The 27,654-nt window shown below is 45.3% G+C and overlaps 1 protein-coding gene across 2 annotated transcripts; it reads left to right on the top strand.

Moving 5' to 3' along the window:
* Positions 1-1,453: 1,453 nt before the first annotated feature.
* LOC144936805 (chromodomain Y-like protein) lies at positions 1,454-27,641 on the top strand. 2 transcript variants are annotated; one of them, XM_078863964.1, is made up of 9 exons: positions 1,473-1,545; positions 3,965-4,054; positions 17,844-18,489; positions 18,825-18,947; positions 20,065-20,339; positions 21,430-21,602; positions 22,625-22,835; positions 25,260-25,403; positions 26,140-27,641. In XM_078863964.1, the coding sequence occupies exons 1-9, from the start codon at positions 1,525-1,527 to the stop codon at positions 26,299-26,301; spliced, it is 1,845 nt and encodes a 614-aa protein (XP_078720090.1). In that variant the 5' UTR covers positions 1,473-1,524; the 3' UTR covers positions 26,302-27,641. The 2 variants fall into 2 exon arrangements, with proteins under 2 accessions (XP_078720091.1, XP_078720090.1); XM_078863965.1 differs by lacking the exon at positions 3,965-4,054 and having other exon boundaries at positions 1,454-1,545; positions 26,140-27,640.
* Positions 27,642-27,654: the final 13 nt, after the last annotated feature.

Here is a 27,654-nt window from a genome sequence, read left to right on the forward strand (position 1 = left end):
CATTTTGTTGTGACACGTGACATGGCGGCACGCGGCAGTGAAGGGCGGGGCTGGGGGGGGCATGTGGCAGCGACAGTACACTGTACTGTACAATTTGATTTCTTAAGATACACGTCTAGCATCGCGTGAGAATCGATTATTTTGTATTGGGAGCGTAGTGAATCTACAGTAAAGGAGACGATACAGAAGGTCCAAAGTACAGGTTTTTTTGGGTTAGATCGCGTAAATTTCAGTTTTATTTCATTTTCAGTTTCATTGATTTCATTTATTAGGTATAGCCCTGTGAGCCATTCGGCTCTTGAATCGGGTGCAACTGCAACAAACAAAAACATGAAGAAAACATTTTTTTAAATGCGTTGTTAAACCCGCCACCACCCTACACAGCCAACTCGTAAGGTTTGTCACGTAAACAGAACGTGCCAATTCGTTACTGGTGCAGCACACCGGTGTGTTGGAGAGAAAAACCACAACACTTACGGTCTTGAGTACGTTTCGCCAGCAATTACAAGTAGCCGCATCGTGTGACGACCAGATTTGTGGAGAAACCCTCCTATCGTTTCGTTCCTTGGCGGGGTAGATGTGATGACAATTGTGAGCAACTTCTTGCCCGAAGTGGCAGGGAGGATTAATGAATTCATGACTCTTGTGTATCCATTGCCAGTTGGGATATTTGTATGGTAATAAACGGACATTATGCAAGCCCATTGTTTGTGTACTTCTGTCGATTGTGTGCACTAAAATAGCCGTACCCATTATCGTTCAACGGTAATCCCTATTGAAGTACGGTGAGCTGTACAGACACGCATTTTATTGTATTACTTGATGATTCGCTTTCAAGCACGAAATCCGGAGCTATCTGAAAGGTTAAATTATTTAGATTTCTCTACATTTTTATAAGATTATCTCATTCGTCTTGGACAGTTGTAACAAACTGTGCACAGAACTTCAACATTATCAAAATCAATCGATAATACTAGATGATACAAAACGAAAAATTGCAAATGAAACAAGGATAATGGCAAAACAGACGTGACCGCATGAAAGGACGGTGCAGGACATGGTGCAGACAGTACAACCAAGCCAAGGAACAGGCAGTACAAACCAAACAGCACAGTTCATACATACTACCTCAGGAAACTACATAAGGCAGTACAAGTTGAGCAGCACAGAGAGTGCCAGGCGAGCCAGCACACACACACGTGGCCACACAGGACGATGTGGGCAGTACAAACGAGACGAAAGAAATCGATTCGAGTGTAACGGTAATCGAATCGACACTTCATCGAGTGAGAGCGGGGGGGGGGGATCGTGACGTCATCATCCGTGCGCGGAGGGGCGGGGCTGCGGGGCACGAGACCGCGGGAGAGCGGAGCTGAGGGCCGTGGATAGGGGGAGGGGCCGTGGATAGGGGGAGGGGCGGGGAATAGGGGGAGGGGCGGGGGATAGGGGGAGGGGCGGGGGTGTGGGGGCGCGGGAAACTTGGGTCGCGTGCTGTAGGCGGTGAATCGTCGCTCCGCTAGCACCATGGCGTCGGAAGTCTATGAGGTAAAAAAAACAGTTCTGTTGTATTGTTTAACCACTTTACACTTTAATCGATAAAGTCGTAAGCGCCGTTCGCGTTATCCGTCTAGGATTAATACATCCTGGGTAGTTGTATTATGCAATGCATCTCGTGTGTGAATGCTCAACGCCGCGTGTGCGTGTGGCCGTCGCAACAAACGGCCACTCGCGCCCGCGCGGCAGGGCCGCGGCCCCGGATAGGCGGCACCGTGGCCGCGTCTCCCTCTCCTCCTCCGCCTGCCTCATCGTTCTCCCCGCCTCAGTCGCAAGGGTCCTCCCACGCGTCTTTGTCTCCCGCGAGAGGCGTAGTCCGCCTCGGCTTGGTGTTACCACCGATGCCTTCACACGACTGCGGTGGGTTTGGTGGTGGTTGAGATGCACGGTGGAGTCGGGGACTGCGGTGATGAAAGGCGGTGATAGTCTTTGTTGGTGTTGGTCGAGGAGACGGTGGTGGTAGTGAAATTGTTGGCTGTGGTGATGATACAGTTTCTGGTGAAAATTGTAGTGGAGTTGTGACAATTGTAATGGAAATGGTGGTGCATTGTGGTTACTGATGGTTGAGTGGTGGGGGTGGGAGTGATAGTGATGGCTTTGTGGTGATGGACGTGGGGATTGTGTTGCGATTCTGATGGAAATGGTTATGCTAATTGGTTTGGAGGGGGTGGTGTGGACAGCTTTGAGAAATAGAGGTGATGGTGGTGTTCATAGTGGTGGTGGGGATGGTGAGTGACAGAATATTCTGGTGAGGATTGTTACATTGATGGGGCTGTGGTGGTGGTCATTTCTGCGGTGATGGAGGAGCTGGTGGATTAGTGATGAGGTTGTGGTGATGGTTAAGGCTGTGGTGGCGAATTGTGGTGATGAAGGTGATGGTGATTGTAATCGATGTGGTGATACAGGGTGGTATTAATGGTGCTAATAGTTGTGTAGGAAATACTGTAGTTGTGATATGGTGGTGATGGTAGTGGCCCCATTATTTTTCTTGAGCTGACGTGAGGGAAAAATGAAGATATTGATGGTTGTAATCATTGTAATGGGACTATAATAGGTGTGATATAGATGGCGATAGTCAGAATAAAATATGTATTTATATTGGAGGAATTCGATGAGCTATACAGCTCTTTTCCACAGATGGCCAGTAGTTTCACAGATGTCCAGGTAGTAATGTGGGTATGGGTGTGGTAATGTGGTAGAATGGGTGGTGTAATATAGTTGTAGTGTTGGTGGCGATAGTAATATGGTGGCAATGCAGTCGTGTGGCGGGTGGTAGTTATGTAGCTTCTTTCGGGGTGTGTGACCAAGTAAATCTCACGACAGTGATGACCTGAGTTTTTTAGTTTTCTCAACGAGGAACCAGTCTTAACATGTTGCAGCAATGAGAATATAAAGTGTCCTTGTAGTAGTTAACCTCTGGACTGACCATAGTGCTAAGCCAGTCATCTCGAGAAATATTGTGCTAGTAGTAGTTGCTATGCCAGACAAACTGGAGACAGGTGGGTCTGCTTATATACTTTCAGAAAAAATGATAACGGATGAGTGGACTAAGCCAGGCAGAAGGCTTCAAGCATCAGTGGAGGAGAGGTAAACCTCATCCAGGAGGCTCATGTTCAGAGATTCACCATAGTTCCGACCGGGGATGTCACATTGGCCAAGATTTCTGCATGTTGGTTAATGTGACAATGGTACAACCTCTGGACTTGTTTCCTTCTCTGAAAGAATAGTTCTCTAGGTATGTGCGGAAGGAGTTAAGTAGCACCCACATTGGCCATAAGTGTAACTGTGACAGCAAATTATGTTTCCTTAATGGGCATGTTCTTTCAGTTTATCTTACACAATTTAAAACAGGGAGCAAGGAAAACGAGCTATAGAAATAACTCTTTAAGGACCTCTCCCATGCTGCCGGTTTGTCCTGCATGGTTGTGTAGTGTCTTCAAAAATTACTCACACCGACACATTGTAACAAGTCACCTGCTTACACTTTATTCACCTATTCTTGCACCAGTTGTAGGCACTCGTATAACTATCTGTACGGTCACTTATGGTTAACTTCTGCCTACTCTTATCTACCTTTTGCCTCCCTTATCCTGCGCTCAGCAGCTTTGCTCTCAGCAACTTCGCACACAGCATCTCCGCACACAGCTTCTCTGCACACAGCAACTCTACATCTCCACCGCTGCCCTCGCCTACGCTCCCTCAGACCCACTCACCCGTCTGTCCCGGGTGTAGGGATCAGGCAACACCTGCTCGGCGACGGCATGAGGGTTGAGTTCCCGTTGACGACTGGAGCGGCAGCGACGAGATGTCGTCACTCTTGGTCCCCGGCAACAACTCCCCGCTCCGCTCATGCATACGCCCTTTTATATTCCTCTGCTAATTATCTGAGACCTCTCGTGCGTCTCTTTAGGCTCTCGCCAGGCTGGATCCTGTTGGAACATCAATCAACCCTTATCTTCCCTCTCCCTGGCAACACCTCTGGTCACAACGTGCACAACAGGTCGACCCCGTTTGCACCTGCTTCGCCCCTTACAACTGGTGTTTTTTCCGTGCAAACCTCACGTGTGCCTGTTTGCCCTTAGTTGCCCTCGGTTAACTGTGCGCACCGTGTATTTCACTACTCTACAGTTGTACTGTCATTAGCAGCTAAGACTACCACAAGCACAGTGGTCGCTAGGCAGTCCATTTGGCAGTTAAGTGTGACCCTGCCTTCTTATTCGAAGACGTCTTTGACTCTTAAACCATTTGAGGGAATGTCCCTGTTCACAAATCATATTTATGATGAACTGAATCACTCCGCAGGAGCAACGTTTTGCCGCAATACCCTCAGTCATCACAGAAATAGGAGCCATGAATTGAATGGCTTGCAGCACGTCTTGTATCAGCTTGGAGCTTATTGTTCTCGATCACAGCAAAGGTACCAGCCACGGGTATCCTGGGACAACCTGGCTCCTACGACAAGATCACCTCACTGGGTGGATGAAAAGCCTCCCAATAAGCAGAAAACAATCATTCTACTGGATAGAAGGCTGTCCTATTTCAGGTAGATCTGGAAAATATATTCTTTGGGTCTTTCGGTAAAGTCACTTAGATAGGTTCAAAGAAAATAACAAAAAACAAAAACTACGACGTTTCGATCGCAACACAAGCGGTCGTCTTCAGGAAAAAGGGGGTTAGCTTCCAAAGGCAAACTATTTATTAGGGTTTAAAATGGGCGTAGCCCAAATGGCAGCAGCCAATGTTAATGCACGTGGTGGGCAGCCAACCCGACAGTGGTTGGTTTCCACCAATCAAAGGGCTACCAGGTGAAAATTAGCATGTTAATGAGAGATTAGCATGTTAATGGCAAATCGTAAAGCACGCGTCCAAGGGGTAGTCGGCGCGCGAAGTGGCTGTGTTGGTGTGAATCCTGTGAACGCGCAAGTTTGAAATGGGCGTAAAGCACAACTAACATGGGAAGGTGGTAGGATGGGAACATCAAAGCCAGTTATGACTTAAACTGGTTGATAACATCCTTCCAATGATTGCTCAGTTTGTACCCATCTTCTCGGTTGAAATTGTGTCTGTGTCTATATATATGGATGACTTCATGAACGAATCTTTGTTGATAGCCAGTGGGCTTACAAAGTACCTTCGTCTTAGAGAAATCTATTTCGTGTGAACCCATCGCATTAAAACAATGATTAGCCTTGGCCGAGGTATTGATCCTACCGTGTTTCAGATCTGCCTTATGTTCACGAACTGTGTTAAATCTAACCTGGATCTTGTGTTTGCTCATGATTTTGATAGATTAAATTATCACCCCAACCGTTGGGAAATAACCATCTAAGGACCCAATTAAAACCATCACCTTGCCATACATAGCAAGGGTCACTAAAAAGATTTCCACAATCATGAGCTAATCTCTCGATTAACATGCTAATTTTCACCTGGCAGCCCTGTGATTGGTGGAAAACCAACCACCGTCGGGTTGGCTGTCCATCACTCGCATTAACATTGGCTGCTGACATTTGGGCTACGCCCATTTCAAACGTCGTAGTATTTTGTTATTTTCTTTGAACCAATCTATGTGACTTTACCAAAAGACCCAAAGAATATGAATCCCTGCAATCACGAAAGCTTTAAATCAAGATCTGGATAAGGTCAACCTCAGACAAATGGGTACTACGTGAGTTGTGGAGGGGTTATAGTTTGGAGTTTCACGTGAGTCCTTTTCCGTTGGAAGTGGTGGTTACACAGTTGGGCAGGCGAAAGTTGAGAGTCTTTTGGAGCTTCAGGCAATAGTCTGTTCCCAGACAGGTATGTCATTATTATCGAAAATCAAAGGGTCTGAATGTGTTCATGAAGCTTCAGATATGCAACATAGAAACTCTCGCCTCCATTCAGAAGGCAATCGGCCCAGGCATATAGCTCACTTTGGTAAATCTGAAGGATGCGGATCCACACCTCCCAGTGCTATTGCCACTAGAGATGTATCCGGTTTGAGGTGGTAAAAGCATTTTGTGTTCTCTGGGCGGTTGATGGCCCCAAGAGTGTCCGTCAGTGTTATGGCAGCTCTCTTGGCATTTCTCAGAAAAGGGAGCCTGTTCTGTTCACTTACAACAAAATTACATCTCAGGAGGGCCCTCCGGAGGGTAGTCAAAAGACTGGGGGGATTGCCCTGAGTGCATGGTTGGGTTACTACTTGCTATTCTAGCGTTTGGCAAGTATGTGTAAACTATATGTACAGGTGTAAGTTTGTGAGCCATGTGATAGCTCAGAACCTTTATGTAGACTGGAGGAATCTTATTGACTATGAAGCAAAGCTATAGCTTTTAGTCGTATCACTAATATTGTTCAGTACGCCAGAGAGTGGGTGTAGAATACAGTGTTGTGAAATGAATAACTTTCTATTATACGCTGTCAAGCCTATGAATAGCCTTTTAACCTTCAGTCAGGATTGTTGTAACCATTTTTATTTGTTGGATTCGTCCCTCTTCCTGATTCTGCAATAGGAATCCAGTTTTCCTGTGCTCAACCTGGTACATATTTAATCTTTCTGTGATGTTCTGTTGTCTCATGGTTCAGTAGATATGCTAACAATACTCGTTGCTTTTCCCAAGTATGTACAACGTCATGTTATCAATGTAATTGGCAATATTGAGTGTCCCGTTCAGGAGTCTTCTCATCAGACTAAAGTCGGCTAGTGCATGAACAACTCCAAATTGTTATTACCTTAAATCGGTATAGCCCTTTTGGGTAACAGATACAGTGTTTGGTTTGTCCTGGACAGCTCTGGGAATGTGCCAGTCATTCTTGATAAGATCTAATTGGGTAAGATATTGGACATTTCTCAAGACTGCAAAGAATGTTTCTTGGAAATACAGTGGTACCCCGGAGATCGAACTTAATTCGTTCCAGAAGGCCATCCGAACACCGATTTGTTCGAACACCGAATGAATTTTCCCCATAAGAATTAATGTAAATGACATTAATTGGTTCCAGACACAAGACATTTCTCATTATAAAGCATTTTTACACGAAGTTTACAGTCATTACATGCATACAATCATACAAAAAAACAAGAAACACAATAAATAAATTGAATAAATATATGGAATAAATGAAATAAATGAACATTGAACTTCACTTTACCTGTAGTAAGGAGAGTTGATGGCTTGAGTGGAAGGTGGTGAGGAAGAGGTGGTGGTGTTATTGTTTTGAAGAGGAGTCCCATACGGTAAAACCTTTGTCTGGGCAAGCGTCATGCATGCTGGCCATACGCGTCTCAGCCGTACAGGTTCTTTCAAGTCGCGATTGCCCGTTCGACCTCCGAATTTCGTTCGGTTTCTGGGGCAAAAAATGTTCAGAAATATCGTTCGAACACCGATTTGTTCGAGTTCTGGTGCGTTTGATCTCTGAGGTTCTACTGTATAACGAAGGTCCAATTTCGTCACCTGTTTAAGATAAAGTAGTCCGCACATCAGGCCTCTAAGTGGATTCTCCTCGATCTCTGTTGAAGACTCTATTAACTTATTTTATATATTTAAAGTTGTTATATAACATTTTTATGGTATCTTTTGCTACCTTTTTAGTACTTATACAAAAATTACACATTTTTATCAAAAAAATACCCCCAGGAACTTATACTAAATTTATATCATTAAGTCAATGGTTTCCATTTACTTTGTTTCGTCTTACGTTGCGTTTTTCCAGGGGTGCGTCGCCAATGTAAATAGTGGACTTACCATATTCTCTTGACCCCTGCCCAGCTGTCCTGTTACATAATTTCTATATAAATTTATATTTACACAGTTGTGAGTACCTGTTTGTGTACACCAAGTGCAGCTGTGCTCCAATGAGTTGGATTTTTGTACGTGACACCTGCAGTAAATCTGGGATTCAGGTCTACCATCATTTGTCCATCTAATGGGCGGTGGATGCTATAATTACTCCAGAATGTTCTGAAGATTGCTAGGGTTTACTCATCTTGCCACCTTGTGCCGTCAGGTCGAGTACGACCTCTGGTGACATCTACGACGAGATTCCGCCATCCACACCTGTTTCTTGCTGTCTCTCGTAGTTGGATTAGTGCGAGGCCTATCGATGTTCTTGATGTCATCCATCCACCTCTTGAGGTCGACCTCTGCCCCTGCTACCGTCTCCATTCCCAAGCAACACTGATTCCTCTAGTACAGAGGTCCTCATAACGTGTCCAAAGTATCTACATTTCTGCTTCACGAATAAGGCCTTGAGTGGAAGAGTGGGACTGATCCTTCTCAGCACGGGCGTGCTTGATATCTTGGCTATCCATGGTATACGTAGCATTCTTTTCCAGCACCACATCTAAAACGCGCTGATCCTCTTTCACTCACTCAATGTAGGCGTCCATGACTTGCATCCATATCGGGCAACAGAATACCAGAACTTTTTGACAAGCCTCTTCTAGGTGTATATGGTAATGCCCTTCTCTCTCCATATTTTATTGAACTGTGACATGGCTGTTCTACCAAGAACTAAATGACTTCTGATCTCGTGGCTACACTCACCATCTTCAGCAATCAAGGAGCCCAGGAATACAAAGTTCTTCAACTTCAATTGGTTCATTTTCCAGACTAAATTAGTTTAGTTCTGTCGCCATCACCTTAATCTTTTGGAGATTGAGGCAGATTCCAGCCTCCTCACTATATTTTTTTAACACTTACCAAGAGGGTCATCATTTCATCTTGGCTATTTGCAAGTAGAATAGTATCATCAGCATATCTTAAGTTGTTTATTCTTCTGCCTTCAATCTTCATGCCTGCTTCGATGAAATCCAGGACTCCCTCTCGCATAATGCGCTCACTGTACAAATCTAATATGTAAGGAGAAAGCGCACAGCCCTCTCTTACTCCTTTCCCAATGTCAAATTCTTGTGTCTCCTGATACTCTGTTCTCACCGTTGCTTTTTGGTTGGCATAGATTACGTAACAGGCACATAAGATGAATTGGGATTACCTTTTCCTTCATTGTAATCACCATAGTTCATGGTCCACACAATCAAAAGCTTTGCTGTAGTCAATGAAGCAAGGGTACAGCTGTTGCCGGTATTCGTTTGATCTTTCCATTATCCGTCTTGATGTTTGCAATTTTGTCCCTTGCTCCTTTTCTTTTCCTGAAGCCTGCTTGAACATCCAGTAGTTCTTTCTACGTAGCTTTCCATTCTATGTTGAATAATCTTCAGCAAAACTTTGCTGATATGGGATATGAGAGCTATAGTACGGTTGTTGGAGCATTATCTGTGGTCGCCTGTCTTATGTATCTTTACCTATAAAAGTATTTTTTTGTTTATCTGTCTGTGGGTCTGTCTGTCTGTGTGGACGCAACTTGCGACGGATTTTACTCACAAACTGTTTGGTTTACGTTATAAAAGTACCCAAGTACCACGCGATAAGCCCAGGGATGAACCAGCACTCTTCGTATTTCACATCCGTCAACTTGAAAGTAGTTTAATTAACAGTGTATTCCTTTTATAAGCAGAGGGCGGCACCAGAGCACGCATCTGCACATGCGCGAAACGCTGACCAGTGGTTGCCCCTAGCAACGCGCCGGTGGGGGAGGGGGGAATTCTCATTCGCATAAAAAATGCAAAAAAATATACACACGACGCTGAGGTAAATTATTCAAAGTGTGATGTCCTCTTCTCCCCCCCACCCCAATGTGTGCACTGACTACGATAGGGTTGGTAGATACTACTATTATTATAGCCCTTAGATACTATTACTATAGAGCGGGCGGGGGGGATGGTGTGGAGGGTAGCAGCCCAGCCCGCAAAGGTGCCACTTCGGCCGGCTGGGCAATCTAGTCGAGGCCAGAGGCTCTGCACAGGACTAGGCCTCACCACTACACTCTGTGAAGTTAGTCCTCTTATAGAGTCGATATATACCATTATAGAGTCGGTTGATACGACAATAGATATGTAGTGGGTTCAATTGAGGCGCACACTCAACTTGCAGGCAACACTATTTATTAACACATAACAACCAACGTGAACAATATACACAAGGTGGTGACCACCGTTCCTAATCTCACTAACACTCGGGGAATACTACACAGCTTGACCAAGGCAGGTGACGGGCTGCCTGGTCACGAACGGCGATCGGAGACTCGAGGATCATTGATGGCGTCTTCATCCCGGGGTTGAACAGCCCAGCTCTCTGTTCACACCCCGCTTATAACTCCCCTGGCGTGGCCGGCTCCGCCCCAGGCCACGCCCCCCCTTCTCGATCCTTTGGGAAGGTACGGTCCCCAACCACGTGACCCTCAAGCTCCCCCCTGGGGCCCCTAGCCCTCCTTTATTCGGTCACGTGTTCTATTGGGTTCACGCAGAGTGTCACAGCCTGATAAGGCCCCCGTGACACCCGCCTACAGCACCCATACCGAGCCAACACAGTAGTCGTCACATGTCCCTACGCTCGTACAGTCCCGACACAGTGACATTGTATGTCACTACAGATACGACTATAGATTCAGTTGATACTACTGTAGAGTCAGTAGATGCTGCTATAATCAGCAGATACTGCTATAGAGTTCAATCTTGATTTGAAGCTTTTGTGACTGCAGGAATCCGTACTCTTTGGTTCTTTTGGTAGTCACGTAGGTATGAAATAAAATAAATCACGACGTTTCGTCCTCAGATGGAGAAAATATAATCCAGCAGTGCAACTGCTGAACCAGCGAGAGAGCAGTTACAACAAGGTTATATATGTGGCGATGGGCAAGCAAGCGGGGTCTGAGCTGGAAAGGAATTCAATCCATGGACCCAAGTACGTCAGTTGTGTTAATGGGAGAGATTGGGGAGAGAGGGATTAGGAAGGGAGATTAGCATGAATGAGCTTCCGTCACCGCATAAGAGTATCATGCCTGCATATGCGCACAGCAGCAGTGTTAATGAGAGATTGAGATGAGAGTGCAATCCAAAGTACGTGAACATAAGAGTGCAATCCAAAGGACATGTAAGCATGACAGTGTAATGCAAAGGACATGTGAGCATGAGAGTAATCCAAAGGACATGTGAGAGATCTAAGAGAGAGGCATAAAGAGAGAGAGACGGTCGGAAATAACAGCTGACATAGGCAGGTAGGATGGAAACATCACAGTCAGTTAAGACTTTACCTGGTTAATAACGTCCATCCAATGATTGCTCAGTTTGTATACATCTTCTCGGTTGAAGTTGTGTCTGTGTTTATATATCTGGATGGCTTCATGAACACATCTCTGAAGGTAGCCGGTAGATTTGCAGAGTACTTCCGTCTTGGAAAAATCAATTTCGTGTGAGCCCACAGCGTTAGTTACTACTATAGTTAGTGGATATTACTATAGAGTCTATAGATGCTGCTGTAGAGTCGGTAGATACGACTATAAAATCAGTAGATACTGCTATAGAGTCAGCAAATACAGCTATAGTCAGTTGATACTTCTTTGGAGTCAATATATACGACTATAGATTCAGGATATACTACTATAGTGCTTAGATACTGCTGTAGAGTCGGTATTCACTACTATAGAGTTGGTTGATACTACTATAGAGTTAGAAGAAGCTACTATAGTCAGAAGATATTACTATATAGTCAGATACTACTACAGCAGAATATACTGCTGTGGAGTTGGTAGATACGAATGTAATGCGAGCGTAAATGGGGTTGTTGCTGGGCTCTGGCCCAATCACACGGCCCGGGGTTTTGGGGGGCGGAGCCTGGTCTGCGGGGCGTGTGGGAGGGGCCACCGTTCACCTCGGCTCCAATGGGAGGCGAGGTGAATGGGGGCGGAGCCAGCAGGGCAGTATGGGAAGGCCGGATCTGACCATCCGGAAGGGGAGGAGTCAGGGTCACGTGGGGGGAGAGGATATAAGTGGGAGCCCAGAAGAGATCGGGGTCAGTTGGGGAAGTTAAGAGGCTGAGCCACGTTGGGTAGCGAGAGGAGATCCGCGCCATCGGCCACGTGGCCGAAGGACCTCCGCACGCCGTCGGCCAGCCGTGTGCGGAGTGCGGGAGTGGAGGAGCTAACGGAGGAGCGTGCGCGGCACGCGAGAGGAGACGCTGATTCCTAATCAGGACCAGCGGGGTGTGAGGAAGAGTGGAGGAGCTGACGAGGGAGCGCGTGCGGGGCACGCGTGAGACGACACTGGTCTGCGGAGGAGACCAGCGGGGTGCAGAGAAAGAACCTAAATAAAAGACCAACGGAGACCAGCAGTACCTGACGGAGTCTTTTATTACACGAATATAGAGTCAGTATATGCTACTATAGAGTCAGTAGAAACTACTATAGAGTCAGTAGTTACTACTGTAGTTACTAGCTGCTGCTAAACCCCCCCCTCCCCAAGCCTCACCTGACCATCATTGCCTGGCCCTTCCTTTGGAGTTTGCTGGAGCTTCAGTGGCAGCATTGAGGCTTTTGTGGCCTGTTTTGAACACATAGGTTAGCTCAATTTCATCTGCTATGTAAAATCTATAGATGCTATATCTTTCAGCAAAGGTAAGTAGACGGCTTACAATCGTGGACATTGCCCAGCGGTGACATAGTCTAATGGTAGCTCTTTTGCTGTGTGTTGCAGAGGTTCACGGTTTGAATAGAGTGGCCTCCCTGGTTATTACTGCAGATGTATTAATTGTAAAATAAATATGCGCCGTCTGCATCATAGTGGATTTTAAAGATCCCATGACCTCGCTCGCAAGAAAAAGCATCATGGTCTAAATATGCCATATTGGATCAATCACCCCAAGGTTACTCAATTGAGATTATACATAGCAATCATCGCCCTCTACTGCCAACCTACTGCCAATAAACTTTGCCGATAAAAAGGGGAATGAGAATTGGTGAAGCTTTCCCAGGTAAAACAAGCATACTGAAACGCACACTTGTGTGTGTCTATAAGGAGAGACAGTTTATATGTACGCATGTTGAACTTTTTTCGCACCGTATGTAGCCAACCGTGCTAATCGGAGGTGCATTGTAGTAGCTTTTAGACAGTTCTAGGTAATGAGATGGGTCAATGGGGTCTCAATATGAGCTTGCCAGAAAAAAAGTTAAAGGCAATGATTATGGAGGATCCCCATGCGCCTTTATCAGTCCCTGGCTGTTCTACCATCTATTGAGGAAACCAGCAAAGCCATAACACTCCTCTCATCAGGCAGAGCTCCAGGGTCCGATGCCATTCCAGCAGAAATCTATAAGGCTGGAGGGCCTCGCTTAGTCGAGAAACTGACCGACCTCTTCCAGTCTCTGGAAATTAGAAGCCGTTCCCAAGGAGTTCAAGGATACTACTATAATCAATCTATATAAAAGGAAAGGCAATCAGCAGGACTGCGACAACCATAGAGGCATCTCCATACTATCAGTCGCTGGCAAAATCTTGGCAAGAATCCTTCTGAACCGCCTAATTGTCCACCTAGACCAGGGTCTGCTACCTGAGAGTCAGTGTGGTTTCAGAAAAGACCGCGGAACCACTGACATGGTATTTACTGCCCGGCAGTTACAGGAGAAATGCCAAGAACAAAATGTTGATCTATATATGGCTTTCGTGGATCTAACAAAAGCATTCGACACAGTCAGCCGGGAGGGCCTATGGAAAATCATCGTGCGCAAACTCCATGATGGCATGATGGCCAGCGTCAGAGACCAGCAAGAACTCTCTGATCCGTTCCCAATCACAAACGGGGTGAAGCAAGGCTGCGTTTTAGCGCCAACGCTCTTCAGCATGGTGTTTTCTACCATGCTGCAAGACTCATTCCAGAACCACAACACTGGGATTAACTTCATCTACCGTTTTGACGGTGGGCTATTCAATCTGCGGAGGATGCAAGCCAAAACTAGAGTGGAGGAAATCACTGTTCGAGAACTTTTGTTTGCTGATGACTGTGCTCTGGCTGCTGACTCAAATAAAGATCTACAGGACAGTATGGACCACCTCTCCTCAGCCTGCAACAACTTCGGCCTAACAATCAGCACAAAGAAGACTGAAGTCCTATACCAACCTGCTCCTGGTAAACCCTACACTGAGCCAACCATCTTTGTGATTGGGCAAAAGCTTTCAGCCGTTGACAAGTTTACTTACCTTGGTCTCGCGCTGTGCACATAGATGATGAAGTTAACATCAGGATTGTCAAGGCCAGTGCAGCCTTTGGACGTCTACGTGACTCGGTATGGGAAAGGACTGGCATCAAGCAGGAGACAAAACTGAAGGTCTACCGGGCTGTTGTCTTACCAACTCTTCTGTATGGGTGCGAAGCCTGGACAGTTTACCAGCGCCATGCCAAGAAATTGAATCATTTCCACTTGAGCTGTCTGAGGAAACTGCTGAGGATCAAGTGGCAAGACAGAATCCCTGACATGGAAGTCCTCAGCAAGGCAAATATCCCCAGCATCTACACCTTGCTTGCGAAGGAACAGCTTAGATGGACTGGCCACGTGACCAGAATGCCCTACGCGAGACTTCCAAAACAAGTCTTCTTTGGCGAGCTGAGGAATGGCAAGCGAGCACAAGGTGGCCCCAAAAAGCGCTACAAAGACACCCTTAAAGCTTCCTTGAAGAGCTTTGGATTCGATCTGAAAAGCTGGGAATCCCTAGCACAGGACCGACCTGCCTGGAGAAGAAAAGTACAGGATGGTGCAGTCCTCTATGAGAGTAGGAGACGCTCCTGTGCTATCTTGAAGAGGCAGCAGCGCAAATCTACCAAGGAAGGACGTGTGGCTGCACCTCAGAGCTCTACATCCTCCCTGACCTGTCCAGTGTGCCACAGGGAATTCCGGGCTCGGATTGGCCTCTTCAGCCATCTGCGCACTCATCAAAACCCAACAAAATGACAAACGTGCCATGGTCATCATCAACTTTGATGGACGAACAAGAAGAGAAGAAGAAGAAGATGAGTAGCAAGTAATACTGTGGAGGTAGATGACTTGTAGACGGTAATAATGCGTTTAAAACGTGGTTGTGACGTCATAAAACGTGTTATTGCAAAGCAAGGTTTATTTTATGGGCTACATACAGTAGTTTGGAAGAGTAGAAAGGTCAAGTGAAGTGGTCAGTATGTGTGTTTGAGGCAGGTGTGATTACTCTTACTGTACATGTCAGAGAGCTGAATTTGAACAAAACAACTAGAAAGTAAGCATCAGGCCTCCATATACAGCGGCATTTGGAGGAAGCTAGAAGTTGAAATAAAAAATAGATTTTTTTTTTTTGTAAGTTATGATTAGAACATCATAAAAAAGAATTGTAAAGGTATGTTTTATTGCAGAACAGGGAGATGGGTGGCTTACTGAGACAGGTATTGAATTGGCACCCAGAGGTTGGCGACTAGTAGGAAGACCAAAACCCAGATGGTGGGATGCTGTAAGAGCAGATTTCGGAGGTCCATGATCACTTTGGTCTGCTAGGACGGTGGCTACAATATTGTAGTTGTGTGGTATGGGTGATGGTCATATGGTTTGCGGAACACAAACTTCTTGGTAGATAGTGGTTTTTCGTATTGAAGGCATGTGTTCAGTATATGTGGTTGTGATGTTTACCATAGTGAAATATATTATGTAATCTTGTGTATTGTTACGATGGTAATATAATAGGCTCATGTTGAGATGTACATTAGATTACTATCATGGTGGTAATATGGATGATAGGGGTCATGTTTTGTTTATGATATGAATATTGGTGGTAATGTCCTTATATTGAAAAACATTTTTCTTCTCGCGTGCTACCACCAAAATCGCAGGTATTTCCATTACGGTGCCTATGATTACGATATAGCCTGGTCTAACAGAAGAGGTCCTCCAGTAGGACAATGTTTCACAACCGGTGTGTCGCGGCACACTGGTCGCAGGTGTGCCGCAGTCTTTTCGCAATTGTAGAAGAGAAAACCTCGCTGTCCACAAGCTAGGACAGACGAGAACTCTCTGCTGTTCAGTGGCCGATCCAGCCCCTGCACTTCCCACCTTCCGCCCTCCCCTCTCCATTGGTTGCATAGCAGTACGGCAAATAGGCATCAGCCCCCACCATTGGCTCTTTTAATTTACCTCTGTCTTGTATGCGTCGATGGGATTTTGCATTTTGTGTCACGAACATCGAGCAAGCTCGAAAGTGTGCCGTGGTTTCAAGTTTTCAAGTTTAATTTATTAGGTATAGCCCTGTGAGCCATGCAGCTCTTGATTCGGGTGCAACCGCCACAAACAATAAAATTACAAGATGCATTTGAAATTTACTGTACACAAATTGAAACTTCCCCGACAAAAACAATAACATCTTCCAGAAAAAGCACCATTTGTTTATGCTGCGTACAAAAATGTGCAAAAAAATCCCATTTTGATGTTAGATCATAATAACAATCATAATACAATATAGATTAAAATTTTAAGTATAACTCTATACTACATAAAAAATCGGGCTAAACTAAACCTTTCTAGAAATTACTAAAATAATGCTATAAAAACAATGTAACAGTGATCATAAGAAATGTGATTGAAAGTTTACAATAGCGACATACATAACATATTACTAAACCTAGCATCCTTCGCTAGCTGCATGAGTCAATCCATGACAGCAGGAGTAACAATAGTAGTAGCAGCACACTATAATCAAAATACATGATAATTTCTCGCATTGGTCATCTATAGCTATATATTTGATTTCAGGCCATAAGACAATTTAGATTAAAGTTATCAGGCCAACTCCGCACTTCCGCAAGAAACATGGCTTAACCATATGTTTTCGAAATCACCAAAATAAAGCTATAAAAACAATGTAACAACAGTAATCATAGGAACTGTGATTCAAATTTAACAATAAACGATAACATGTACGACCAAACTTGCAGCCATAGCTGGCAGCATGACACTCCCAGTGTATGATGTGTGAGTCAGTGGTAGTGTGAGTGAGTGTATGATGTGTGAGTGAGTCAGCGTATGATGAGTGAGTGTATGATGAGTGAATCAGTGTATGATGAGTGAGTGTATGATGAGTGAATCAGTGTATGATGAGTGAATGGGTCAGTGGTTGTGTGAGTGAGTCAGTGTATGATGTGTGAGTGAGTCAGTGTATGATGTGTGAGTGAGTCAGTGTAAGATGAGTGAGTGAGTCAGTGTAAGATGAGTGAGTGTATCACGGCCTCCTCCCCGCCATCACGGCCGGGAGGAGGCCGTGGTAATGAAAAATGTTGAGAAGCACGGCTGTAGAATTCATAAGACCAATAGATATGTCATGGTCTGTGTTTGACCACATTGATTCGTATACAAAATTGTTTATGCCTGTATCATGAGCTAAAAGTTGTAATGTAGATGGTGATTACGTGTTTTTGAGGGAGTGGTGCAGTGGTTAGTATACTGCATTATGAACCCAGCAACCGGAGTTCGATTCTCAGCCGCAACTCATATGAGTGGCGAGTAGTATCTAAACTGATCCCCGCTCTCTCTAAATATAATTTGGAAACTATTTCAACATAAGGGACTAAACGGTTACATACCTTAATCTGTTGAAAAGTAATTTTTTTAATTTATTTTCTTTTATATACAGATGTAAACTTCAAGAATAAACATGAATGGTCCAATTATTCAGTACATGGCTGCTGCTTCTTTGACATACCTCTGTTACTAAAAACAACAATACATTTATTTACAATGTAATACTTTGGACAAACTGTTGTATTATTATGAAAAATAATTAACACATTATCATGCATCATGTGTTATAAAATATGACTCTTCTATATGCCATTGCGGATGGCGCACTTATCCCTGGGTATACATGTATTTGCTTCCCATTGATGATGCCTACCGTTCCTTACTAGGTGGAGAAGATAATAGACAAGCGGAAGACACGCAAGGGTCGTATAGAATATCTGGTCCGGTGGAGAGGATTTAACAGCGATGGGGACACTTGGGAGCCCGAGCACCACCTTACAACCTGCACGGAATACATCAAAGAGTTTGACGAGTGTCGGAGGTTCAGCTTTAACAAAGCCCAAGAAGCGGCGAATGAGCTAATTTTGCGGTCGCCACTTCAACCGCAGTTGCAACGTACAAGCCTTCCAGACATCATCACAGAAAAGGAGAGTCTGGCTTCCTCGCAAGTGCGGAAATCGTCGTTTTCCTTCATTGGGAGAAGTCCAATGGACCTTTCCCAGACGGGAATCAAAGTTCTTGTACCAAAGTTGGAGTCGAGAGGCGGTAACTTGATCACGAGTTTGCATGGCACCATTAATGCCACCAGCGACGTCATATTCAAGGACGAATTGGGCAACGCAGCTCAGGCCCCGGGAGAAGAGCGGCTGCGTGGAGAGAAGATCATTCTGACTCCCAATGGAGGCAGTCCTACAGAGAGGGCCAGGATGGGCTCAAGGGCCATGAGGCCACCGGGGCGGATCACAGTTCAGCTTATGGCGAAACAGATTTGCCGCTTCGACAAAGCTTCTGCGCTGGTGGGGGACAGTAAAGGTTAGTTTGCAAGGCGCTGGATTCATGTCACTTGGCTTCAAGTTCAATAGACGTTGGTTTGTTTTTAAAACACTAACTTTCATGTTGTAGTAAATGACTAATACCAGTAGAAGATAATAATGGTGACCCCATATCAACAGTCATTCGGCAGGTCACATTGTGGAGGGGTGGTGTGAGCAAGCAATTCAGGGCAGCACCTTTATCTGATATCAACACAATATACTGACATTGACTCGCTTTTTTTACTGTAAAAATATATCTATGCGTTGAGTATGTAGTCATCGTGGTGCAGTTGTATGGGCGTTGCTGTATGACACGTGTGCTTGTGACATCAGACGAGCACTTGGGCCAGGACAGCGAATCACAGGCGTGCATATTGAAGCCACAAGTCAGTCTACCTCTGGTGTTCCCGGCTCCTGGCCAACCCAGCCCATCCCTCTCCAATGCCGTACCTCAGGGTAAATACATCAACGTTTTCTTCACTTAAACCCATTGTAATGAGGACAAAGCATGCTTAGTCTAAAGTACTTGTGATTGTGTGACTGATAAGGCACTATACCCACATTGCATTGTAGAACAGAATTATCCAGACAGTTGAGCAATTATTGAGAACATGCAGCTCACAATTTGGAAGTTAATATGCCGGTTAGGGCTAAGCTCGGCCCTTCTTGCCTCTGGCGTAGTTAAAATGAGAACCACTTTGTGGAAAAGACAACCGTGAGTTGTCCTATAGATTAATTCACCCCGCCTGGAGTGTGGAACATCCACAAGGCTCGGAAACAGGATATGGGCATTTCCCTGTACTGTTTGAGCAGAAAATATTTTTGATAATATGAAGAGAAAATGTGCTACATTTTTAGATTATTTGCCTTGTGTAGCGTTTGTATGAATTGAGCAACATTCTCAAGTGTTTGAATGCTATTGTTAAGGTTTAGCATATATATGATTGTTTCATTTGTACTTGTTTGTACAATAAGGCTAATGTAATCGCATGGCTGCAATAAACGAAGTAAGCCATTAATAGTAACCTAATAAGTCATGCACCGTATTGTTTGGATTGCGATTCATAATGAACATAATTGCATATTTACAAACAAACCTTACATATTTGCCGGACTTAATTTCCATATAACAGAGACTATATAAAATAAAAAGTAGGTACAGATGAAAATTCCAGTTGAATGTGTCTATCTGCAGAACTTTGTCGCAAAGTAATTTGTCACGGTAAGCAATTTTTAGACGATATTATATTTAGGCGTTATAAGCAGCTGTGGCGTTACGTTGTCGGCACAGTGCAGTACAGCAAAATCCAATGTTGTGCTGTATTATTCTGTGACGTATATGCTTTCTCAACCATCAACCTGCAATGAGCAGCATGGTGAAGTGTGATAATAACCCCCGCCATGACCCACGTAGCTTGGGGAGGCCCTCATTCAGCCACTGACTGACAAATGGCTGTAAATGTACACGTGAACATTCAACAAATAGAGCTCGCCATCGACGCAAGACAATGTTACTTAAGCCACTGGTGTACGGACCGGTCCGAGTGACCGGCACTTGCCGTCTCCTCCGAAGGGATCCCGCCGCCATACGGGAGCGGCGCCCACGTCGGCTCCACGGCCGTCGGCGGCGCCCCCACCGTGGGCAGCGGCGTCGGAGGAAGCGCCGGGAATGGAAAGCGGACTGTGGGGGATGAGCCCCAGGGATTACCGCTCGACAAGCGGCAGCGCTGCAGCGTGCGGCAGAGTGAGTCGACGTGCCGCTACCGCAACATCGTGGTGCGCAAGCTGGACGGGTACACGCAAATTCAGCTCTCGACCAAGAATGCCGGCAACAGCCTCAGTGTGGAGGTGAGACTCGGCTACCCCGCTGGCTCAAAAAATGGCGATTTGTACCGAATGCGGTGGTGCATGCCTGTGGTCCAGATAAGGGTGGTTTGGTGAATTACTCAGCAGGTGCGGTAGCGTGTTTTGCCTGCCAGGTAGTGCACCATTTATTCAGATTAACATGGTGAACATTTTCAGTCTCATTTTTTTTGTCACCTGTATCATAAGTCATGTTCCTGGTTCGTTGTGGTCAAAATGGGACCTGTACGATGGAAAAGACTGTGACGGAATTACTTGCATATACAAGTAATTGGCTAATTATAGATTGTCTCGTGTGGCAGTCCTGCAATGGTAAGAACCCCACTGCTTAACTCGGGTCACCGTGAGGACGTTTCTCCGGGGGTGAGCCGTGCACTGTAGCTCTCGGTGAAACGTGTGCGTTGGTTCGATTTGCTTACCTTAACGCTCCGTGCAGCGTTAAGGTAAGCAAGCTTGAGGGATCTGCGCCAAACCAATGCTAGGTGTGTCAGTCGTCTTGTGTCATCCCCCTCCTCTCTCCGCCCCGTTCTTTCGATCTTCAGAGAGAACGGTTTCATTCCGGCTCTGTTAGAAAGTATTGAGGGACGATGGGTAGTGTGCGGGGCGAGTCAGGGATAGTAAGAGGCACTCTTGCCTGCCCACAAAAGCCTTCTCTGCATCACGTCCGTCACTCTGTGGGATAATGCATCGTCAAACAGTAACCTGAGTTTGATTCCTGGCCTTGGCTAACAAACCGTGTGAGTGATATCTACCACAGCGCTCACTGAACCAGTTAAGTTTGATCAAACAATCCCCATGACGGATATTCTTGTGGAGTCCTTAGTCCAACTGTGGATGACAAAAGTCTGTCAATTTAAAAAAATGACAAGGTACAAAAGACCTTTTTTCATTTTTTACTTCGGGCATTTTGCTTAGATCTAAAATAACCATGAACAAAAGCACTGGTTTGATGAGAGAGAATTCATCCATATTTTGCGTACATTCCACCAAGTAAGTATAATTGAGAATGGGCGCCAGAGTGTTGCAATCGCAGAGATATCCCGTCACGAACAAAATGCGAAACTCTCCTCTACAGGTGATGAAGGAGATCCAGAAGGCGATGGGTAACGCCGCGTGCGACGAGAACCGCCTGCTGCTGCTGGGCGCCGTGGGAAACGTGTTCTGTAGCGGACTGGACTTTCTGCCTTTTGTCAATGGACTCGCTGACAACCCTGAGGAGGGGAGCTCTCGCATGGTGGATGCCATTAGGTCAGTGATCTCAGGGGGGCGCCAGGGTGGCGAGATGTGAACTCCCTCGCCTGGAATACAGGATCACGTGGGTTCGATCCCGACCCTGACACCTGTTGTATATTTGGAGTTTGCGTGTCTCTCTCCCCACGGTCGTGTGGATTTTTCTCCAGGTCTTCCAATTTTTCCCTCATTTATAAACATGCGTTTAGAATATTTGGCTGCTATAGATTTCTTCACGATCAACTACTTCGTTTGTGGCCAGGTCACTTATGAAAAAGAGCTATATATCTTAGTGGGCCTTACCTGGTAAAATAAAAATAGTTGATAGTTTTTGTATAGTTTATTTTTTTACCCTGCCCTGCTCATGAGCTGATAATAATGAACAAGCTCTATATACCCTTGCAATGCCTTTTACCCAGAGTCCTGCTATGGGAAAGTTTGGTTAATTGCTTTAAATCTTTGGCATGTGGGAGGAATCTCAAATAAATCCCACATATTTGAATCCATCATATTGTTCTATTAGTGTTAGGCATGTGGGAAGAGTTGATTACCCGAAGAAAACCCACGCATATGAGGCGGTAACACTTTGCATTGCCATGTCCTGGACACCTCAGCCTCAGGCCTACAACACCTTGCAAGCCCTGGTGGTCACATCTAAGCAATAACCATGCTCAATCTTGCTTACCTTTAGAGGTCTGGCAAGATAAGGTGCATATTTGGTGTTTTATTGTTAAACAGTTTTGGAGCGATGTCTGGTTTTTTTTCAGTGTTATCCATGCAAACAAATGTAGTTTTGATTGTTACAAAAATGTAAGTAACTGTTTTGATTGTTGATTCTATTTCTTTGTGAGTTGCTAATCGATTTTGCAAGCGATTATCGAAAAAGTTATAATCGTATAACAACCCTAGCTGTAGCCCACCTCCTTACAAATGTACCATAAAGTTGTTAAATAGGTGATGTTACGTCATAAAAATGTTTGCACCGTGTCCAGACAGGGCCACCCCCTCACACACGCCATCTCCCTCCCGCATGCGGGTAGGGAGTTTGTGAATGTGTTCATTCATTTCAAGAAGCCGATCGTGGCGGCAATCGGCGGCCCCGCGGTGGGGCTAGGCGCCGCCTTGTTGGCGCTGTGTGATCTGGTTTGGGCCAGCGACAAGGCCTGGTTCCAGACGCCGTACGCGGAGACCGGACAGACCCCCGACGGCTGCTCGTCCTTCACTTTCCCTCGAGCCATGGGCACGCTAGCCGTAAGTACCGCCACTTACACCGGGGAAAACTATATCTGAGGACCAAATGGGGGTCCTGCTTTATTGGGAAGTTTGGTCAGTTGGCCGGGCAGTGATGGTGCATGCCTGTAATCCAGCATTTTGGAGGCGAGGGTTGTGTGGATCACTGCACAAATGTTGTGAAACTCCCTACACGAGGAGGTCCCTTACCCTGGCTGGCCAGAAGATAGTACAGGACATGTGTACTTCACTTGTTCCATTTGTATGGGATTGTCTTTTGCCCCCTCGTGACCAATAACACCTTAATATATAGAGGACTGCAGAGCTTGGGGAGGAAATTTGGCGCTGACTCAGCGCCTGGCTGCCTTTCCCACTTGTCTGTGGTTCCCCGTACCACTGAGTCGCCCTCTCTCTTCGAAATTGTGCGAATACTGCGCTTGTTACAAATTGCAATGACTATTAGTTTTGTTCTCTTTGGGTCTTTCGGTAAAGCCACGTAAATATAAAAATAAAACATCACGACGTTTGGATCGCATCACAAGCAATCGTCATCAGGTGAAAAATACAGCAGGAGAACTGCTGAGGCAGGAAAAAATATAGCAGGAGAGCTGCTGAAGCAAGCACTTATATAGGTTTGAGATGGGTGCAACCCAAGGGTAAGTGGGTGGGGCTAGAGATGGAATTTGCATGTAAATGTAAGATCTGAGAGCCAGATATACCCCTCGAATACGTAGCTGCGGAGGCGGCCATTGTATTGCGAGAGATTAGCATGTCAATCTGTTTATGCGAGTTTAGCATGTCAATGTAAGAAAACCGTGCGCCACCGGAGCTGTGGTGGTGTTCATTGTATTGTGAGAGATTAGCATGTCATTGTAAGAAGGCCACCGCAGCGGTGGCTGTGTTATTGAGAAGATTAGCATGTCAATGTAAGAAAACCGGGCACAACGTTGTTGACTGTTTGACATGTGGGAGGAAACCCGGATGAATCCCATGCAGTTGAATGCATCGCATTACTCCATTAATTAGTGTTATGATTGTGGTAAGAGTGTCGATTACCTTGGAGTAAACCTACGCGTGTGAGGGGGGTATCACTTTGCATTGTAATTTCCTGGAACTTTGGCAGGTTTCCAAATAACACACATCTCCTACGTGTCATCCGATTATAACACGAAATATAACGTGCATGTTGCCAGAGCATAAGGAGGCCCTTGCTGTTACAGAAGTGCTTCAGCATGCTAACATCAGAAATGCAATGTTGTTGCAAGTCCAAAAATAATCCTCCTCTGGTACTCGAGCATTGCGGCTGAGATGTTTGCAATGATGGATACATTTCTTCTTGGGGGTTGTTTCGAACCGACTGGTATGCCTTTGTTTGGCTGTGATCCGTACAAAGTGAAGTCACGGGCCATAGGTTACCCACCCCTGATTTGCACGCAAAGCCTCTTGCAAAACCTGAAGTGGATCAGGGGGGCTAACACCATATCAATGCATTGAGCCAACAATTGCAGATTCGACTCTGGATTTCATCCACCCAGTATTAACCTGGGTGCTGCAGTTGCAATTGAATTAATGTTCTCTGTCTCAAAATACTGCACAAAAATGTCATCACATGATATGTGCTTTTCATCACTCTGCCATATTGTAATTCTGAAATAAAAAAAAATCACTTTAATTGATCTGTGATGATCTGTGATGATCACTCTTTCCAGGCTACGTAAAAAGTGTGTCCTGTGTGTGACTAAACCTTTTGATATTACTTAACAAGTACTATGATATCGTTTGGGGCCATTTTGTGATGCAGGGAAGCACATCGCTCTTTACGAGAGAGTACCAAATGGAAATGTTTTTGTCGCATGTCATGAGGCCAATGGCTTGGGAGGAAAAACCCCCGAAAAAACAAATACACCTTACATGAAACCATTACATAACTTTATTCAGTTGATTTAATAAACACTGACCATCCATAACAATGTGACGTCTAATCTTTTCAAGTGGTCGTCTTATAATAAATCCATTTTGGGTGAATGCATTTTATGGCAAGGTGCATAACCATTAATATAATAATGTGGCTCTCGTAGATGCACCTACCGAGGTTGTGTGTTCTGGGATGTGGACATGAATTTGAATGTTCTTTATAGCAAAACAAATACGAAAAATACATGCTTGTCGCAGTGAATAAGATTTGTTTTATATGTTGCCTCCAGAATGATGCTTAAAACATGTGTATGTTTCTATGTTGAACTTCCTTTCACACAGTATGTAGCCAACCGTGCTAATCTGTGACAGTCTAGATGTGTCTGCAAGATTGGACTTATTTGTTTCTCACATGACTTGTGATTATCAAACTGTAGAGTTTAATTATATCTTTAGAACACGGTTAGTTTTTTTGTGCCGCCCTCTGCATGCTAACTCTTCTCGACACCTTGTGAACAAACACTCCCACAGGCCAATGAGGTGCTCTTCTGCGGCAGAAAGCTGACGGCGTTACAAGCGTGCGAGATGGGTCTGGTGTCGCAGGTGTTGTGGTCCAGCACCTTCTCCCAGCAAGTCCTGGAGCGGGTCAAGGAGCTCGCCTCTTGCCAATTGACAGTGAGTGCGGCGTAGTGCTTGCATCTCATCGTTCGAGATCAAAGCAGATCGTCACGACCAGTGCCTTGAGTGTCACCACGCCTCGTAAATTATTATTTCCACCAGATGTATGTGTATGTATGTTTATGTATGTTGAACTTCTGTTGGATCGTACGTAGCCAACCATGCTAGTCGGGGGTGCGTGGGAAGGTCAACCAACTAAACACAAAAAGCAGTTCTAAAGAAATTCGTTTTCAGATGCAATGTTTCCTCGAAAATGGAAACATTGCATCTCAAACAAAACAACATACTCTGATGATATATGCATGTATGTTTTTTGTTTGCATTCTGACCACAGGTATTGTGGTTAATGCAGACATGATTCTTTGTAAAAGGTTTCAGTTTGGTGTTCTAACACCTTAACACAGCTGTTTTCCAGAAAAAAGGGGAAACCCTATTCTCGTATAGAAGTTGGCTAGATGGGTAAAAAACATATTCCGCCTTGAGAAAAGTATCCTCCTACTCGAAACCAACACAAATGTTTCAACACCTTGAATTTTTTCGAATGAATGCGCGTTTAGAAACTCTGAGAAATGAGAGAGAATGGGAAATAACGTTTATTTGTACGACTGCAGTAAAATCTCCTACTTGTTGTGGGAAAGGGGCGTGCCTGGTTTTTTCGATTGGAAGCCACGTGCCCACCTGGTAATGGGGGGGGGGGGCCTTGTGCCGAACGTGCGCGTCTCTTGTCCACTAGGTGTTGGAGGAGACGAAGAAGCTGCTCCGGTGCGGACTGACGGCCGAGCTAGAGGCGGCCAACCAGCGCGAGTGTGCGGCGCTGCAGAGGATCTGGAGCTCGGTGGAGGGGATGGACTCTCTTCTCAAGTACATACAGAAGCGCAAGATGGAAGATTTGTGACCGGCGCAATTTCTGTGTCTTTGCCGTTTTGGCTGCCCGTCGCCGCTCAAAATGAAGGAGTGCAGCAGGAGGTCTGCCGCACAAGCGGGTTGGTGTGGCTGAACTCGGCATGAGTGGACCAGGAACCCCCCCCCCCCCCCGTATCCATCCCTGCACTGCGTTACTTCTGAACTTTCGACAGTCGTACTCTCGGTTTGTTTTCGTTACTGAATTCTTTACAAACTAAAGCAAGCGAATGAAAAAAATGTATAAAGAAAAGGCAGCAATTTTTTCGTAGTGTGCGTTCGACTGATTGTAGAGAGGGCGCTGCCTTTCTCGGCGCCGGATGGAGAGGCGAAACTACCACACCCCCCCCCCCCCACCTGGAAGCACCCACCGTGGGGCTAGCACACGGGCGATCAACTGCACACAGGCATTCAACTGGACACAAGTGTCTGTTGGAATGTGAAGGAAAGCTTTTGATTCATCTGGCATTGCTGCCACTGAAAGCAAGTTCGTAGGTTGTTAGTGGATCGTCTTGGCCTGCCATTTGGGTTTTGCACCCCGCGATGCCTTCTTTGTTTTTGCTGTTGAGTCTCCGATGATTTTGCCGTTGTAATAAGTCAAAACGACGACAGCCACGTTGCCGCCTTGTTCGTTGAAGTGCCTCTACATGTTTGAGGACGCAGTTTTCGTTTATTTAATACTCGGATTTCACGTTGCATGTTTGAACCATGTAAATATGTAGTATTTTTACATTTAAAAAGTTTCAACCTACTGTATTATTCGTACATTATTTTATTTGGCCCTCCATGTGTTACCGTTTTGTGGTCCCCAGTTTCTATGACCTCCAAACTAAGCGTAATATTCTCCTGCAGATCTTTCACGGGCCTCTTTATGTCTGTAAGTGTGGCCTCACACCAGTGCAGCGTCATTGGCCTCCTGACTTGTTGGGACGCTGTTCTGCATGCCATGCAGTGTTAGCAGTCAGAATGTGAGACAAAGAACCATTGTGACCCAACGTCGAATATAACTATGGGAGTCCAAGTAAGTCTATTATTTGATGATGTGCAACGTATTTCTTGCCCCACCTGTAATAAATTGTAACGTTCGGACCAACCAAACTAGCTAGCTAAACCAGAGCCATAGCCACCAGGACACCAATCTACACCCTCACTCGTCCACATCTTTGGCGTGAGAGAACTAATTTTATGAAAATGTAGATTTTGTTTCATTTTGTATTTTATTCTGTTGCATTTGTTAATGTATAGCTGTATGTGAAATTATACTGCATTGTAGTCAGTATTGTCTAATTTGTTTTGTGTATTGTATAACGCGCATCATCAACAACACCAAGAGCAGGCCTAGAGTTCT

The sequence above is a fragment of the Lampetra fluviatilis genome, chromosome 17 (genome assembly GCF_964198595.1).
Source record: "Lampetra fluviatilis chromosome 17, kcLamFluv1.1, whole genome shotgun sequence".
In the NCBI taxonomy this organism is placed as follows: Eukaryota; Metazoa; Chordata; class Hyperoartia; order Petromyzontiformes; family Petromyzontidae; genus Lampetra; species Lampetra fluviatilis.

Bases quoted from the DNA above. Each gene is read 5' to 3' on its own strand.
- LOC144936805 (XM_078863964.1), top strand. From the start codon at position 1,525: ATGGCGTCGGAAGTCTATGAG. The intron at 18,948-20,064 runs GTAAATACATCA...TCTCCTCCGAAG, and splicing joins CTCCAATGCCGTACCTCAGG to GGATCCCGCCGCCATACGGG. The intron at 25,404-26,139 runs GTGAGTGCGGCG...CTTGTCCACTAG, and splicing joins TCGCCTCTTGCCAATTGACA to GTGTTGGAGGAGACGAAGAA.